Genomic DNA, 18,329 nt, shown 5'->3' with positions numbered 1-18,329 from the left:
TAATCTGTCATCCCAGTTATTTTTCATAAATCATTTAAAATCCATGTATGTATCTTTTTGTAATTCTAATTTACATGTAAAGATTTATGCTGGGGAAAACATTGGCTCTTTAAAAAGAGCCAGAATCTTTCCGGACACACAGTATGTTAGGGCAGCTAAAAGATTGGGGTGAGAAAGGTGTTTTTTGTGGAAGATGCCCATATGGAAGGCATGGCAGGACTAGACCCCGCCCTTTTGCAGCTCTGATTAAATAGTGGACCCAGACGAACCTCGTCAGTGACTGGTAAAAGTATGAAGTGAAAGATTGATGAGGAGCTTGATAATGGGGGGTCCGATTGACCATATGGGCGCCCCGCCATCTTTCTTACTACAACTGAAGGTAGACAAGTAGATACTGTATACTTGTGATTTGAAAAAGCGGTAAGTACTCAGCATCACCTGTGAGGTGTTCTTGTCAGTAGCCCTGACCTGAGCCTCACCAAGCCTCTAAGTTTCCTACTGGAACACAGGACGATACGGAGGATGCAGCTGGGGTTCGCAACCTTGACTGCACGTCAGACTCACATGGGGAATTTTAAAGTCTTGATGCCTAGGCTGTGTCCCAGACCAATTAAATGAGCTCTTGGCCTGGATATTGGCATTTTTTCTAGCTCCCCCAGATGTTAGAATGCGAGCTAAGGCTGGAAACTAGGGGAATCGAGGAGCAAGTTAAAAGACAAGACAAGCAAATAATCACGAAATGCAGAATGTGAGAAATTCCATAAGACGGATGGCTAGTGTTTCACCACGCAGTTACGTAGCGTTCGAAGAAAGGCAGGGGGAGGGGATATTTGTAGATTAAAAAAGATTTAAGAAGCATAAACCCAGTGTGATGTGTGGTCTGTTTTTGATCTGGATTCAAACAACTCCGCCCTACCAAGACACGTTCTAGAGAATCAGGAAAATTTCAATACAGACGGAGTATTCCAGGATGAGACGGCACTGAACATTGGTTTTGTTACTTGTGATGAGAGATGCATACCGAAGTAGCTACAGATGAAATATGTCTGGGATTTGTTTTAAAATATTCTAGCAAAAGATGGTGAGGGGATTCGTGAAAACGGGTAAAAAAAATTGGTACGAGGTGGATAATTGTTAAAGTTGGATAAAGGGTACACGGAGGTTTATTTTACTGTTCTCCCTGCTTTCGTATGTTACACAGTTCACGTGAAAGTTGAAAAAGAAGGCATAGAGGTGACGTATCTAACCTCTCTTGCACGGTGACATATTATCAGTATGAAGTCTGTGAGGTTCATATGGAAAGTAAACCTGCAATAAAATAAACTCTAACCCTCTGTGTCTCTCGAAAACAGCCCAGCTCTTCAGAAAAATACTGGTAGGTTCAGTTACTGATTATGTTTGTGTCTTATTTGCAGGTGATTCTGAGCTGCCTCCTTCCACTGTTATCAACCAAAATGACACTTTTGCCAAAATCATTTTTAAGCCTAGCGTGGTACAACAAGCCAAGATTGCCCAGAATGGCATTTTGGGAGATTTCATCATTAGGTATGATGTCAACAGGGAGCAGAGCATTGGGGACATCCAGGTAATGGGTTCATTGTTACCATTTCCTGTCAGTTGCTTGATACTTGTCGTTAGACTCAGGACGAGGGATTCCAGTTCTTACCTAAGGGAGGGAGAACTCTCTGGTTCTTAGAAATTTGTTTTACCCTAGAATAGGTCTCCGAGGGGCCTAGGGTGTGCCCTTCTTAGAGGCTGAGGCTATCTATTTCCTGCTTCAGTAATCTGGAGAGCAAATGAAATCTGTAATATAATTTTCCCTGCCGTGTTTTAGATGAAGTTAGAATTTTAGTTCATCTTCAATTTTAATTGAGAGCCTGGTGCAATGGCTCATTTCCCTTTAGGTTTTATTGCTCCAGAGACAGGGTGGGAATATTAAAATGTATTTGCACGCATCCAGAATGCAGACAACTTTGACGTCTCAACTTGTAAAAACCGGATACTGAAGGAAGCAGGAATTCCAAGTGGCCAAGGGTCATGAGGGGGTGGGTAATAGAAATTGAGCTAGTCAGCATAGTCGGGAAGTTTCTAAGGGCTGATATTAACCGTATGCAGATTAAATCGGCAGTTGGGTCTCCCGGAGGGGTCAGTAGATACTTTTGCTGGGGGTGTGGAAGCTGTTTCATGCTCTGACTTTTAGAAGTTATGTAGACTGGCCGTTTTAGCTTGTCTGCCTGCCCGTTCTGGGTACTACCATCTCGACTTTCTCTTCCCTCCACCAGGTTCTAAATGGCTATTTTGTGCACTACTTTGCCCCCAAAGACCTGCCTCCTTTGCCCAAGAACGTGGTATTTGTGCTTGACAGCAGTGCCTCCATGGTGGGAACCAAACTCCGGCAGGTGAGTGGCCGCCAGCCGCCAGTTTTGTGCTTTCTCACTTGTGCCTGGAGCCATGACGTTCTCTGTGAATAAAGTGCAGTGGATGCCAAATATCCGCTCTGCCATCCAGCTCTTCTTGCCTACAGAGAACATTCCAGAACTGCTTCAGTTAAGCCGTTGACATTATCATTTCAGGATGGCAGTTTTAAGAGAGCAGAGACATATGCTATAGAAATACTTTGAAATAAAGGGAACTGGCAGAGTATATAATGTGAGCGGGACAGGAATTCACAGCACCATCGTCGACGGAGTCGTTCTGGCCGGTAGTGATGTCCTTTGAAGAGCAATAGAATAGAGTCCTTGGCGGCCCCCTTGACCTATCCTCAGAACAAAGGACTTCCGTCTGAGTAATCCAGGAGTGATGCTATTTTTTTCTTAAGTTTATTTATTTATTTTGAGAGAGACAGAGACCATGCAAGTGGGGAAGGACAGAGAGAGGGGGAGAATCCCAAGCAGGCTTTGCACTGTCAGCACAGAGCCCGATGTGGGGCTCAAACCCATGAAACGGCGAGATCATGACCTGAGCTGAAATCAAGCGTTGGATGCTTAACTGACTGAGCCACCCAGGTGCCCCAGGAGCGATATTCTTATAGTGTTGAGGATGAATGTTAAAGTTCTAGGCATAGGAGGGACATTAAGGTACATGAAATATTAAATATTATAAATTTTATAAATTTATAAATTATACTAAAAATACAAGTATTAAATTGTTCTTTTTCACCCACTGGAAAAGGCTATTCCTCATGTTGCTCTGGTGTCATAAATATCAGAAACTTGCATTTATAATCTAGTTTCAACTCCCATAACAGAAAACAAAAAGCTACTGGCTGCCAGAGCCAATAATAACTCTACATTCATCAAACACTTAGTTCGCTTAGCTTTTCTTTCTTAATTCATTATCTGTTTTTAGCAATTAAAAATACGTGGTTTAATGAGTGAAATAGTCCCTCAGACCTCAAAAGAATCCTCTGCTTCACCTCTTTCCACCTCTAGATCCCACTCCACATGCAGTGCAACCTGATCTTAGCGGGTCAGCTGTTGTAAATATTTTCTCTCAGTTACGACTTTGTACGTTGTTTCTTTGGCCATCTGCGTTTAAAAAGTCATGTAGTAAAATCTGTTGATTTTTTTTTTTCTTCATGGCATCTGATTTTTCTCCACTCCAAAATAGTAAAAAAGAGATTCCATGCAAAAATAAGGTTGAACTCTTTTTCTTTCAGAAGATTGCCAGATATAATTTCAACTAGTAGAGGGGCAAGATAACTTCACCCTGTAAATCGGTTCTGGATAGTTCTTCAACGCCCCATTCTTGTCCAGAATTCAACCTGCTGCCTCCTCCACGTGATTGCTTTTCCTTCCTTTTGCATCTTTGACCTTCCATCTGGGATTAACTTTCCTTTTGCTTGAAGAACACTCCGTGGTATCTTCTTAAATGTGGGTCTGCCAGTAAAGAATTCTCTTAGTTTTTGTTTGTCTGAAAATTATTTTTTGCACTCTCAGTATTTAAGGACACTTTGAAAGGAATGGAATTGTAGGTCGGTAGTGATTTTCTTTCAGTCCCTGGAAGATCGATCCCATTGTCTCCTGGCTTTCATTGTTGCTGTTGAAAAGTCAGGAGTCTTACTAACTGTTGTTCCCCTAAAGGTGATCTTCTATTGCCAACTGCTTTTAAGATTTTCCTCTTTAAGTTTTCTGTAGTTTGAGTATAATGATTTCAGATGTAGACTTCTTATTTTTCCTGCCTGGGGTTCCTAGGATTTCATGAATTTGTGGATTCGTGGAACAATCCTCAGCCACTTTTCTGGAATTGCTTTGGGTCACTTTTCCTTTTCCTTCTAGGATTCCAGTGTTAGAAAATCACTCCATATTCTGCTTCCCATGATCTCTTCTATTTATTCCAACTTTTGCCTTTCCATACTTCATTCCAAAGCTATTCAAGTTTACAAATTCTCTTCCCAGTTATGTCCAGTATGCTGTTAAACTCGTCTGTCCTGTTATTTCAGTTATTGCGTTTTTTTAGTTCTAGAATTTCCATTTGGTTCTTTTTCCAATCTGCCACTTTTCAGAATGTTCAGTTATTTTGCAAAGTTTGTAATAACATTTTTGATTTTTTCAAGTACCATAAACATACTTACTTTAAAGTCCGTATCTGATAATCCCAAACTTGAGGCCCGGAGGAGCTGTTCTTGCTGTTTCTCTTCTCTTCTTGTGTGACTGGTCATTTTTGACTGCATGACGAACATCGTATTAAACATTTGTTTGTAAAAATAGTTTAAAGCCTCGGATGATGATCTTTTCTGCTAGAGAAAATTTGGGGTGTTTCTGTAAGGTAGCTGGGGGATTAAATCTGGGATTGTTTTAGTCCGTTTTCAGGGCCTGGGGTTTTCCTGGGTGGCCCAGATGGCTCACAGTCCTCTCAAGACTGATTTATTTCTGTTTGGTACAAAATATGGAGGTTTTCCCCAAGCACCTATCCCTGGTGGGCTCTGGACTTTGACTTCTGACCCTCTAAGGAACTAACATGATGCTCAGCCTCTCAGATACTTCTTTGGCCTTGACAGACATCCCTTAGATAACAGTGATCCCAAATGCTGAGCCCACCTCTTGAAATTTTCATCTTTTTGCAGATCATTTTTTCTCGCTATTTCGATACCGTTTTGGTTTAAAATTTTTCTCATTTTGTAGTTTGCTTTTTTTAGTTGTTTTCAGTGGGAGAGTTGGGTACAGATTCGCTGTAGGTTTTCTCTACAGGCAGTATTTCCCAAAGTGATTAATCACACGTACGTGAGATGTTCTTCAGTAGTGGCTGATTTTTGAGAGGTGTTTGATAGGCCTCACAGCCTTTCCATATTTACTGAATATTCTTTATGTACTCCAGGTTCTTAAGTGCCATTGTTGTTTTTGTGACTTTTTGGCTGGAATACAGGTGCTGACAGATGGATAATCATGGCTTCTTTGGGGACCGCTGTTGGCCACAGAATATAGTGTTAATTACATCTTGCATTTGACCCAGTCTGGGAAGTCCCATTTGGATCTGGAAAAAATTAGCAGTTAAGTTACTGAGTAGGTGCCATGAACTAGGTTTCCCTGTGTATGTCGTCAACTTCCTATGCACCCATAAATCTTCATTTTTCTTAATTATTTTTTCTTTAAGACAATGACCTTCATGAGGCCGGGGTTTGGGTTTCCTCTGGGGGAAAAATATACAACTTGATGAAGATGTTGGTAATTAAAATTCCGGGGTGGCTTAGTCGGTTAAGCGTTCCACTCTTGACTCTGGCTCAAGTCATGATCTCACGGGTCATGAATTCGATCCCCACATCGGGCTCTGCGCTTGACAGTTTGGGATTCTCCCTCTCTCCCCCTCTCGGCCCCTGCCCCGCTGTGCTCTCTCTCAAATACACTTAAAAATCTTAAATAAAAAAAAATTACTGCAACCCCTCCGAATCTGTGTTCCCACCAAATTTTTTGTATTTTGGTATGTTTACTTCCCCTCATATTAGGGAGACATCTGATACTATTAGCTATTCCGTAAAAAGCTGACTTTAATGGCAGCACTGCTCAATAGAAACTTCTATGAGAATGGGAATGTTCTATACCTGTGCTGTGCTGTCTCCAGTGTGGTAGCCACTAGCCACACGTGGCTATTACCGCTTGAAATGTGACTAATGCAACTTGAGCAGCTGAATTTTTTTATCTTATTGAATTTTAATACGTTGAAATATAAGCAGGCACGTGTGACTAGTGGTCACCGTGTTGGAGGGTGCAGCTGAAGACATTTACTCACGCACACCACCCGTGAGAGATTTTTGAGTTATTTCCACTTTTAAGCCATTGTAAACAGCCCTGGGATGACTGACTGTCTCCTTGTAGAAATCCTTGACCATGTGCCAATCGTTTTCTTAAGTAATCTAGATTCTTAGAAGTGGAATTAATGGGGTAAGGAATACTAACTAATTTGTGGCTTGTACAGATATTAAAAACACATTTTCTAGAAAGGCCCTACCAGTTTATTAATATTTATGACCGTTGCCCAAGTAAGAATTCCAAACGGATTAAGCAGCGAAGACCAACCAACGAACCACACCCAAAAATAAGTAAGGAAATATGGGCGCATATTGAACGAGTTCTGAAATAGGGAAAGACCTTCTAAGCCTAAAAGCAATGGGAATAATTACAAAAGGAAAAAGCCAATCACTTTAGCTATATAAAAATGTTAAAGCTTTTGTTTTCCGTGGAAATAGAATGAAAGCGAGCAGAAGGCTGGGAAAACGTATGTGGCAAAGAGAAGTTTGCCTTTAATATAGCAGAGCTATTCCAGATCGGTTAATATTCATCCTACATGAGACATGGGCAGAGAAGATGAAACGGTTTTCAGAAAAGAAATAAGATTCAGTAAGAGTATGAAAAAAGAGCCCAGTGTACTAGTAACTAAGAAAATGCAAATTACAAAATGCTGTTTTTATCTTCATGTTGTCAAAATAACGTAAATTACTTGCAGTGACAGCATCCGTAGTATGCATTGGTAGTTTTCAGCACAATTATAACATTTAAGTTATGTCCCAGTAAATATTAAGGAACGCCAAAATGGTAAAATGCGTGGCCAGTATCGACGAAGGTCATCGGTTACCCCAAAGCCCCGGTAGCTTGAAGGACTCCTGTCTTTAGCTGCTCGAGTCACATCAGGGTTTAACCTCAAACCCAGTCCGTTCCTGGGCGCAGTGTCTTCTTCCACTTCTGATGGGAGAACGATCAAGAACCTCCTAACTAAATAACCCCAGAAAGACAAATCCTGCCCCAAATCGTTCAGAGAAAACTAATGAACTGAGTCAGGGTCTCCTAGACTTACCATTAGCGATAAAATAATTTGGGCACTTCTAAAATAGAGCACAGAGCATTTTCGACACGCAGAGCATTATGCTAAAGGTATTACGTGAATTATTGGATAAGAGAATATTTAATCTTTGTAAGAATTTGGCTGTCATCCCCATTTTAATGGTGGAGAAACCGAGGCTTTGCAATGGGAGATAACTCAGCTAGTACGTGGCGGGGCCGGGCTCCAAAGCCAGGTCTGACTCTAAGCCCGTGAACCCCACCATGATGGTGCGGTGTCCTGTTGCAGGTTAGCCGTGTGCTTGGGCATCGCTCGCGCGCGCAACAGTGGAAGCGCACGTGGCCGCAAGGTGAGCGCAGGTTGACATTTCAGGACCCGGGTCGCAGCAGGAGGGATGTCCGCACACTGTTGCAAGAGCAGTGTGGACGTCACACGGGGAGCCGGCCTCCCCTCCTCCCTCATTCCTGGATATTAAAATTCCATCACTTCTGGGCACTGAAAATCTGGCATGTGCTCTGCTGGCTTCTGAGCTCCAGCGTGGCCTCTTTCCAGGAGAACCACCCTAGACCAGCCAAACACATGTCAGAAGCTTCTAGACAATTCCTAAAGCCCATTGCTGCCTCGGAGTGTTTCGAAAACTGCTGGCTATTTTAGCAGCTCTCAAAGGCCACAGCAGCGAGTGAAAAGCTTAGATGCCTGTTTGCAGAGTCTCGAACACAATATCATGTCCACCGGTGAAGAGGAACATTATTCCAAGCACGGGGCTTTCGTGATGTGTCAACAGGCTTGGCAACGTCAGACATTTGTCACAGGTCCACTTGGATCCTGTGAAGAATCAGTCACTGTAAGGCTGGAGGTTCTTGGCTCCCCTCATCTTTGATGGGCCTGAAGTATTTCACATTACTCATCACAATAAGGACACAGAGTCGGTATTTAATCATTGTCATTTGAACAGTTGATGTATAGAAATCGTAGGATCACCTGACCTTGAAACGTATTCTCGCTAACGGGCTTGTCAGTGCCTGGGAAGTGCACGTAGCCGTGCGCACCTGGCACTTTCTGGTCCTGGTCGTCATCCCAGTGGGGATGCGAGTCTGGAGGCCAGGACCTAACTGGCTGGGGAACAGCTACAGAGCCTCCCCCAGGCTGCTGGCACCGGACTTGGCTCTGTTTTCTATCCCGTGTGCTTTGACTGGTGAATCTGTCGAGAGACAGGTCTGGTGTTAGGGTAGGCGAGAGTTCCGCCTCTCCGTTTCAACTTGTAAAACCTCTTCGTGGGAAGGAGAGCTCACAAGAGCCTCAGAAAATGTGATCAGCGTAGACCTCTTTCTCGTTATGAATTTCATGCTTAAAGCGCTGGAACTAGCAAACATACATGTCCTTGGGAACATTAAGGGGAATGTATTTCCATGAAATGCATTTTTCCTTGACCAAGATTTACATGTTCCTCTCTTTCCTTTCCCTAATCTATATAACTGGATCTACTTTCGCCTTCATAATTAGGAACTTGGCTAACGGACTCTATCTGGCAACCGAGCAGTTGGCTGATGCATCATTTACCAGATGTCTTTCTTGCTATATCTTTCCACAGACTCGTTCCCATAATCTGTGCCATTCTGTGCCAACCCTAGATTTCCATGTAGCTTTTGGAAGTTTGTCTTCCTTTCTCCATTTTTTAAAAAGTCTATTTATTTATTTTGAGAGAGAGAGAATGAATAAATGAGCAGGGGAAGGGCGGGGAGGGAGGGGGGGAGAGAGAGAGAGAGAGAGAGAGAGAGAGAGAGAGAGAGAGAGAGAATTCCAAGCAGGCTCCATGCTGTCAGCACAGAGTTCGACGTGGAGCTCGATCCCATGAACCATGAGCTCATGACCTGAGCGGAGATCAAGAGTCGGATGCTTAACCGACTGAGCCACCCAGGCGCCCCTCTTTGACCAGTTCATTTAGTAAACAATTTTGGAGGGTAAAGAACAAGCATAATGCTCCCTCTCTGTAACTGCCAAATTAAAATGAGGGGAAATGTGAATGTTGCTTGTGCCTTATTCATCGGCTCCCTTCATGCTCCAGGAAAGCACTTTTGTCTTCACGTCTGGAATTTTGCTTCCAGGAGCTGTGTGGACATTTTATGTGCATATAGCCTGTCTGCATGGATTCGGGAACCATCCTACTTTTGATCATTAGAGTACATATTCCCACATAGTAGGTAATGATTTTTGCTGAAAAGCATACCAGCACGTGCACATTAAATGCAGCATGCTCTTTTAAGTCTCAGCAGGTACCACGGAGTGACTAGTATATACCAAGCACTCGTAAGTGGTTTACATACATTTTTTTTTCATCGAATCTTTCAGCAATCCAATGAGAGAGATGTTGTTACTCCCTTTTTGCAAATGAGAAGGTGAGGGGCAGGGAGGTGACTTCACTGTGCTGAAATACAGAAAGTTAGAAGTCGAGAAGTTCAGCGTCAAGCCCAGTCTCTCCCACTCGGAAGCTCTTCCCCATATCATTCTTCACTGTGCCGTTAGACATGGACCATAACACCGGACCGCCTTTCCAGCTTCCAGGCTCTACCTGTTCTCACCGCCAAGCGACGTGATGCGGAGCGCTGCCCGTCGCGGGTGCGTGCACACAGATGCCAGATGCCAGCTGCCCTGGGAGGCTTCGGCCGGCAGCTGGCGCCACGAAACACGAATGGAGCTGCTCTGCCCTGCTGCACAGAATTAACTACTAGTGATTTATTATTCGACTCGAGGCACACCATGGGCACGTACAGGGATGCAGACTTCTTTCCGTTTCGGATTGGGGCTGGACAGGCCGAGTGCGGGCATGGAGACAGTGGGGGTGTAGAGAGGAGAAGGTTTGTGACTGGGAGGTCCAGTGATGTCGTGACCTTCCTTCCAGCCGTCCTCTTCAAGAACATGTCAATCTGTCACAGTTTGAAAGAGAAGATGCTGGAAAAAAAGATACTGAGAAATTAGCTTTTTTTAAAAAAAAAATGTTTATTTTTGAGAGAGAGTGAGCGAGCGGGGGACAGGCAAAGAGAGAGGGAGATCCAGAATCCCAAGCAGGCTCTGAAGCTGTCAGTGATGTAGGGCTCGAACTCACGATTCATGAGATCGTGCCCTGAGCTGAAACCAAGAGTCAGACGCTCAACTGACAGAGCCACCCAGGCACCCCGAAAGTAGCTTTTATGTGATGGGGATCAAAGGAAGGGTGGCCTGAGGTTCACTGAGCGGCTGGGAAGAGTGTGGGCAAGGCCAGCAGAACCCAGAAGGGCCTCAGGGAGTAGTGACCTGGTTGGAGCTCCCTGAACAAATGAAGGAGCTCTGGAGAGGAAAGATGCCAGCGGGCCAAATGAGATCATGCCTAGGAAATTTGGAGGGTCTCAGAGATAGGCACTATACGGCTGTCATCGGAATACAAATGGATGATGGAAGGTTTGGGTACTCTTGCAGACCTTGTTGGAAGCATCTGAAAACATGGCTCCAGCTAATAACAAAAATGTCCAGCTTCCCCCTTTCTGGTATCCTGGAACCAAGGTCAACAGACTTTCTATGACGACGGATAGTAAATATCGTAAGCCTTGCAGGCTCGGCGGTCCCCGTCTTACTACCCAGCTGTGCTCTTGTGGCACAAAGGCGGCCACTGGCAATCTGCAGAGAAGCCGTGCTTATCAGAAAACAGGCACCAGTCTGGGTTTGGCCCCCAGGCCATCCTTTGCTGACCCCTGGTCTACAGGGGTGACTGACTGGCATGGCTAGAGATCATTCCAGTTGGTGGGATTTATTCTCATCTGCTGAGCTGCTCTCGCCCAGACATGGCCACCAACAGACGCGTGTTTCAGAAGCACATTGCAAAACAGAGATCTGGGACTTCGGGTGGGGAACAGAAGGCAGTGGGGAAAACGTGTTTGTGACTCTGACTCAGAATATGAGGAAATAAAGGATGGACAGAGGGCACAGTATTTTCCCCCCAGCACCAAGGGAAACTTGGGATTGTTTCTTTTTTTTTTTTTTTGGTCCTCAACGACGATAATATAGATAATTCTAAATAAACCAGAGGCACCCATTTAAAACCCTTTTTGTGGAGGCACTTAAGCTTTACCCAAATGAGGTCACATTTAAAGAGTTTTGAGGCTCTCTGAATAAAGGCACCACGTGGCTGTCCTACGAAGGAAACTTGAACAGTATAGAGCTGTGAGTTCTCCCGCTTGATCTGTTCAGGTTGTGGGCCTCCTGGTCAGCATCTGACAGCATGGTCCTCGTATCCCCAAAAAGCCTGGCCCCTCCTTGCTGGCGTCCTACTTGTGTACTCAAGTCTCCCCAGTCGGATCAGCCGGCTGTCCGTAAAGGGCTAGACGGGGCCCGAAAGGCAACTTTTGCTACAAGGAACAAGATGAATCCTGTAGATGCAAGCTAAATGAGATAACAAATGCTTATCAGGGATTTCCCGCCCGGGCTGGGGAACTGCGCCAGGGTGAGGTCCCGGAGTGCCACCCCTGCCCGAGAGCGCGGGCTCCCCGCTCCCCTGCGGGACGCCTGACTCTGCCCCCGGGTCCCACCTTGGCTTCCACTCCAGACTCCAGATCCTCAGAGAATGAAGCAGACGTTGATTATGTGCTGTGGGAGAGGTGCGAGGCATAGGGGATACAAAGATAAGTACGACAGAACCTTTTTTCTCAGGAGGTCCGGAGGAGAAGAAAAGTCGCGTGAGCGTTGTGTGCACAGTACTCCCTGTGACAGAGGTCTACAGTGGTCCAGTCATGGCACAGAGCGGGTGCCGGTCAAGTCTTTTTAGGAGTGAAGAAGGGGTTAATGGACTTCTCAGAGCAGGGGTAGTCGAGTGAGCCTTAAGGTCTTTTAGAAGTTAGTCAAGTCGGTGGTGTGGGAAGGTCCAGAGGAGCCCAGCAGAGGGTGATGAATGGCAAGAGAAGACGTGTGTGCCGGAGAAGCACATTCAAGTCCCTCTAATTAAGGACCTTGGAATTTTGCTGGGGAAAAGAAATGTGGAGCAATCCCACGTTAATCAAACCAACGCGTCGAGTGCTTAGTGGAAAGAATTTTAGGGAAGGGCAAGGGCTTGAAGTAGTCAACAAAAGATGAATGACAGAGGTGACCTAGCAAGTGTAGTCCTTGAAGATGGGACGCAGTTTTCTTGACAGGAAGGGAGGGAGCGAATTCTTGGTTGAGGAAAAACATGAAGAAAGTCATGAGACAAGAGTGAACGTGCCATTTGGCGGCAGGTGGGGATTTGAGCCCGAGACCGTTGCGTGAAGCTGGCTCCTTTGAAGGACGGCAGTGGGCAGGGGGCAGAAGGAAGCTCCTGCCTTCTCTGCTCTGGACCCTCTAACTCTCCAGAATCAGTCTCCTTCTGCAAATAAGAAGAAATGTTACCAAAACTCAGAAGAAAAGCGAAGATCCTCCCCAGCCCCCGACAGCGAAGTTCACCTATTCCTTCCTGCGACCAGAATCTCGCTCTGCAGTCTCACGGTGTCTTCAAGGGTATGGGAAGATGAAAGGGACACAGGGACGTCATCACTGCCCCTGCCTGCCGGGGGGGGGGTGACTCCACTTCCTCCGAATATCTTCTTGTACGTACCGTCTACACGTGCTGCTGTGTTGTGGTTACTTGCTGGCCGTTCCACTCTTCCATATTTAGCATGGCTTTTTCGCAGCCTCTCCAACCTTTCGGTTCTTAAATGCTCATCAAGGCACATCCCTGGAGGTTTATAGCAGGTGGCACAGGGTGGACCTATGCCCTGGCGACGGGCATGAGAACTGACGCATCAGGAGAGAGCTGGCTGGGTCAAAGGGCACTCAGTGAGTCAGACACCACGAGATTCTGTAGAACGAAACAGGGCTCCAGAATCCAGATACGCAGTTGGGCAGTGCAAACTTAAGAAGTTAGACCAGGCCCTGGGGACGAAGAACTCAATCAGGGCAGTCGGTAGGTGTGTCAGAACATGGATGGAAGGACACCAGTTACAAAGGAGACGTGTAAATGGAGGTGGACATCTCACGGTCAGTGTCTCTTACTTCCTGTTAGAGCAGGAGCCTACAGATAGAAGTGGTTCACCTCCATCCTTGGCCAGAGTGAGGGACCAACAACAAGAACAAATCCCGACCGAGTATCCACCCCGTAAAGAGGAGCGAACACATAATCTGTTTTGGGTCTTGAGTTAGTTGTTGACACATCGAGCGTGAAAAATGGATGTGATTAATGTCTAAAGAATCAAAGATGTTAATGTTATTGGCAGGGAGCCTTTTTAGAAGAATGTACAATGACATTATTAGGCAAATGTTTCCTATATTTGTCAAAAAGAGTCAAAACATTAGGTGATGAATCTTAACATTAGCCAGAGCATTAACATGAGAGACCATTTGCTTCCCAAGTTAGATTAATGTTATTCAAACACGGAAGACTTGGGAAGTGTAGTTATGCTTACATCACAAAGATGTTCTAATATCTAAACCTATTCAGATTTTTTTTTTTTGGTTAAGGCTGAATTTAGACAGAATTTGGGTGTTTAGCAATCATTTTCTCTTAGTTCCAGGCCTGAAGGAATAATGATATTTGGGCTAAGAAGGGGCCTTTCTCTACCTATGAAATAACCACAATCTTATAGTTTTACACAGCTTGGGTAAACACAGAGGTAAGTAGGTAATCTAACGGAGTCTAGTGCAATACTGCATTGAAAGAGCATTTGAAGTGAGAAGTCAAACAGTAAAGGAGATTATATAGCATAACACAATACATTTTTAAATATAGGAACCTTATGCTTTTGCTTAATTCAAATATTCTCTTCGTTCTAGCATGAGCATTACATTGTAGAGACCAAAGAAATAATGTTGTCTACATTTGCTTCTAGGTGAAATTTCAAGTTCATTTAGCATTTACTGAACTTTAAAAAAAATTTTTTATTTAAATCCAAGCTAGTTAGGGGCACCTGGGTGGCTCAGTCGGTTAAGCATCGACTTCAGCTCAGATCATGATCTCACGGTTCGTGAGTTCGAGCCCCGCCTCGGGCTCTGTGCTGTCAGCTCAGACCCTGGAGCCTGTTTCAGATTCTGTGTCTCCCTCTCTCTCTGCCCTCCCCCCGCTTGCACTCTGTCTCTGTCTCTCTTTCAAAAATAAATAAAACATTAAAAAAAATTTTTTTTAAAGCCAAGCTAGTTAACATATAGTATAGTAATGGTTTCAGGAGTAGAATTTAATGATTCATCACTTACATATAACATCCAGTGCTCATGCCAACAAGTGCCCTCCTTAATGCCCATCACCCGTTTAGCCATCCCCCAACCCAGCGCTCCCTCCAGCAACCCTTCATTTGTTCTCTGTATTTAAGAGTCTCTTATGGTTTGTCTCCCTCTCTGTTTTTATCTTATTTTTCCTTCCCTTCCCCTATGTTCATCTGTGTTGTTTCTTAAATTCCACATATGAGTGAAATCATATGATACTTATCTTTCTCTGACTAACTAATTTCTCTTAGCATAATACCTCTAGTTCCGTCCACGTTGTTGCAAATGGCAGGTATTCATTCTTTTTGGTTGCCGAGTAAAATTCCATTGTGTATAAACCCCATCTTCTTTATCCATTCATTAGATGATGGACATTTGGGCTCTTTCCATAATTTGGCTATTGTTGATGGCACTGCTGTAAACACTGGGGTGCCTGTGCCCCTTCGAATCAGCATTTTTGTATCGTTTGGGTAAATACCTACTAGTACAATTGCTCGATCCTAGAGTAGCTCTATTTTTAATTTTTTGCGGAACTTCCATACTCTTCTCCAGAGCCGCTGCACCAGTTTGCATTCCCACCAACAGCACCGAAGCGTTCCCCTTTCTCTGCATCCTCACCAACGTCTGTTGTTTCAAGTACTAGAAGGCGTGATGACTTCTATTCCAAGTTTTCCATTTATGTAAAGCAGACTTCTTAGTTTCTGCTCTTTCCATAAAGAACATTTCAGCCAATAGAAAAATAGTTTGTTTTTTTTTTCAACAAGATTCCTCAAATCTGAGAGACACTTTTTTTCGACCCTCTGGTTCTTGTATTACAGTTTATAATTTTAAAATGTAAATTATGTAATGAGGTTCATTTTAGGAAATACTGTGGCAGAGAGGCGGGAAGAGGCATTGTGTTATCACGGATTTCCTTTATGAGCTTACAGAACCTCTTGAGGCGCCTTAACCGTAGTCAGTGGGGTAGTGTTGTTTTTTAATGTTTTGGTTTCTTCTCTGAAACCAGTCTGTGGCTAGATTTTTGTTTTTAAATGTAACAATGATATAAGCATGAATTATGTTATGAAGAAACAGTCTCTCTCACCCCATTTATTGCCTTGCTCCTGAAGTTGGGATTTTAAAAAATCTGATAATTTGGTGGGTCAGTCACAATAAGATTTCAAAACTTTCCTTTAAATTATTGGAAGACTTGCAGTGTGTAAAAATGTAAGGTTCTGTTGCCTCTTGTGGATTAAGTTCTCGTCATCTTGAAATACCACGGTCTTGGGGCGCCTGGGTGGCGCAGTCGGTTAAGCGTCCGACTTCAGCCAGGTCACGATCTCGCGGTCCGGGAGTTCGAGCCCCGCGTCGGGCTCTGGGCTGATGGCTCAGAGCCTGGAGCCTGTTTCCGATTCTGTGTCTCCCTCTCTCTCTGCCCCTCCCCCGTTCATGCTCTGTCTCTCTCTGTCCCAAAAATAAATAAACGTTGAAAAAAAAATTAAAAAAAAAAAAGAAATACCACGGTCTTGAAATAGTCCCGCTGAAGCATAGCTGATCCCCATGGACTGCAGCATCTGTTGGCACGCTGGGGCTGCTGCGGTCTTGAACCGTGACCGTGACTCCGGGGAGACTTGGGACAGCGTCCTGCGTGGAAGCCTGTGGCGTGAGCACAGAGATTCTGGGATGGCGGACGTATCCATTCCCCCCGTTTCGGGCCTGGACACGCACTTTAATGCTGCGGTGGGGATGCAGACGTTGCTGGAGTCACAGACTTTTTTGCGTGGAATGGTAGAATGACTGTGGGGACAGACTGCCAGGGGACCCCGTGGGCAATGAGGCCGTCCCCCTGCTGGCGTCAGGAAGGACTGCAGGCTAACAGGAGCACAGTATAAATTGGCTTCGCTCCTTCTCCCCGTTACCTGTATGGACCCCCCTGGGGAAGGGAGAAGGCGGACACACGGCCTCAGTTTATAGTGGACGTCGTCCACTTCCGGGGACTCTCTTTCAGAAACAGGGCTGTTTCCCTGGTGTGTGTCTGTTCTTGATTTTTGTTCGGGGCCCAACTCAGACGTGAGGCGGGCTTACGTTTCTTTGCGGGATTATTTTAAGCTGTTCATCAGAGGCGATTTTTCTCTTGGGTTCATTGAAAAGGACCACGTGGAAAAATGAAAGAACGCTGACGTCTTGGTAAACTTCTCAGTATGAGGAAGTGAGGGCACTGCTTAGGAGAACAGTGTGACCATTCTGCTGGAAACATACGAGGGCTAATAGCTAACACCCTTGAACTTGGATTTCGCCCATGATGTCATGGCTCCCCTCGCATTACGCCCAACAACCCAGACTTTGTGGTACAAAAGCCGTTTGTGTCCGCTGGTTCACAGACACAGAAATATTTGAGAGAAGCGGCATCGTCGGGAACCCTGATGGCAGTGGTAGCTGGGAGGGGGCAGGCAGCTGTGTTTGTCACGGCCTCACTGACATTTCACTCTGAGGGTCTCACCATACGATGCTTCCCTGCTTGTGAAATGCTGAACGGTCATTCTTGGCGCGGTAGTTAGCCCGGCGGACGCTCACCCCCTCGAGGGTTCTGCCGAGCGCCTGCAGCTGCTAGGGTTCCGTTTCGCAGGGAAGGGGGAGAGGACGTTCCCATCCCTGGCCCTGGTTTAATGCAGGGCCCAACGTGCACAGGGCAGAGCTGCCTCCTGGACACTCCCCTCCCGAGGGGCGGCGTGCTCGAACTCCTGGGACCCAGTCCTGCCCGTTCGACAGACGCCATCAGAGGGTACAGTAATCGCTTCCTTCCTGAAGATCCACTAGAACAGGGGGACCGTAGCCAACCACACTGAATGAATGGAGAATCTGAAGCAGAGAGTTTTATTTGTAGTTATTTACATCCACCTTGTTCCCGAAGGTACTTAACTTTAAGGACAGGGACTACAGACTTAATGGTAACCCTACGGCAGAGCTGGAATTAACTTCTAAGGCATTGTTTCCAAGGGAAATATGTCTTCCTTCTTTTAACCCAAGGAGAGTGTGTAAGAAGAGGAATTCATCCCCATAAGACAGGCTCAAGCGGAAAGCAGTCCCCATCCATCGTGGTTCCAGATAGCTAGGATTATACAAAGCCATCGTTAATGACCTTGCCGGCCAAGGTACTTCTTCACTGCCTGGACACTAAGAGAGACATCCTTTTATTTTATTAGTTGTATCTGTGCACCTTTCATCTCTCTTCAGTCCGAAAGCCCTCTGGAATGTTCTGGTGACGTTTGCAGAGCGGCGTCTGCAGGGACAGTGCGGGTGCCTGTCATCCGTGGGCTGGGGCCTCTAGGAACTGATTCGCGGCCCCAGAGGTGGCCCGGTGTCTCTGCTGCCGGCTGGTCTCTTTAAGAACTCTGCTTTCTTCCGCAGCCAGATCCCCCGCTGTTCCTTATGTGTCTTTCCCTCCGCAAGGGGTATGGTTTTCCTGCCTCTTCCCAACCGCCCCCTCTCCCCAAGACCTCCTGATTCCTCCCCAGCAGGCTCACCACCTGGTGGCTGGATACAGTGACCTGAACCCCTCTTCGCAGAGAAGCCCTGTCCTTGTCCCAGGAAGTAAACGTGGACGATGGCGGCTTCCTGGAAGTGTTCTCGGGACCCCAAAGGCTCAGGGTAACTTTCCAGCGTCGGACAGCTAGCCTCCCTCGCTAACCAGACCCAGCCACAGATTGTGTTAACCTCCACGGACACTCTGAGCACACGTCGTACGTGCTTATTTTAAACGTCTCCGGGGAAGACATTTGCATGGTGTCCTGTGGTCACCTGTTCAGTGAGGGCATCGTCACTCCCGGCGCTGTGTTTGGAGT

At 45.6% G+C, this 18,329-nt stretch overlaps 1 protein-coding gene across 1 annotated transcript in view; it reads left to right on the top strand.

Moving 5' to 3' along the window:
* The window catches only part of ITIH5 (inter-alpha-trypsin inhibitor heavy chain 5), an 80,370-nt gene that overhangs the window by 44,471 nt on the left and 17,570 nt on the right, over positions 1 to 18,329 (top strand). Inside the window, exons 6-7 of the mRNA XM_045467238.1 lie at positions 1,416 to 1,585; positions 2,283 to 2,399. Coding sequence (XP_045323194.1) covers positions 1,416 to 1,585; positions 2,283 to 2,399 — 287 coding nt within the window. The remainder of the gene's footprint in view (positions 1 to 1,415; positions 1,586 to 2,282; positions 2,400 to 18,329) is intronic.

The sequence above is a fragment of the Leopardus geoffroyi genome, chromosome B4 (genome assembly GCF_018350155.1).
Source record: "Leopardus geoffroyi isolate Oge1 chromosome B4, O.geoffroyi_Oge1_pat1.0, whole genome shotgun sequence".
NCBI classification, from domain to species: Eukaryota; Metazoa; Chordata; class Mammalia; order Carnivora; family Felidae; genus Leopardus; species Leopardus geoffroyi.
The sequence above is the reverse complement of the archived record's forward strand: the minus strand, read 5'-3'. Positions and strand labels throughout refer to the sequence as shown.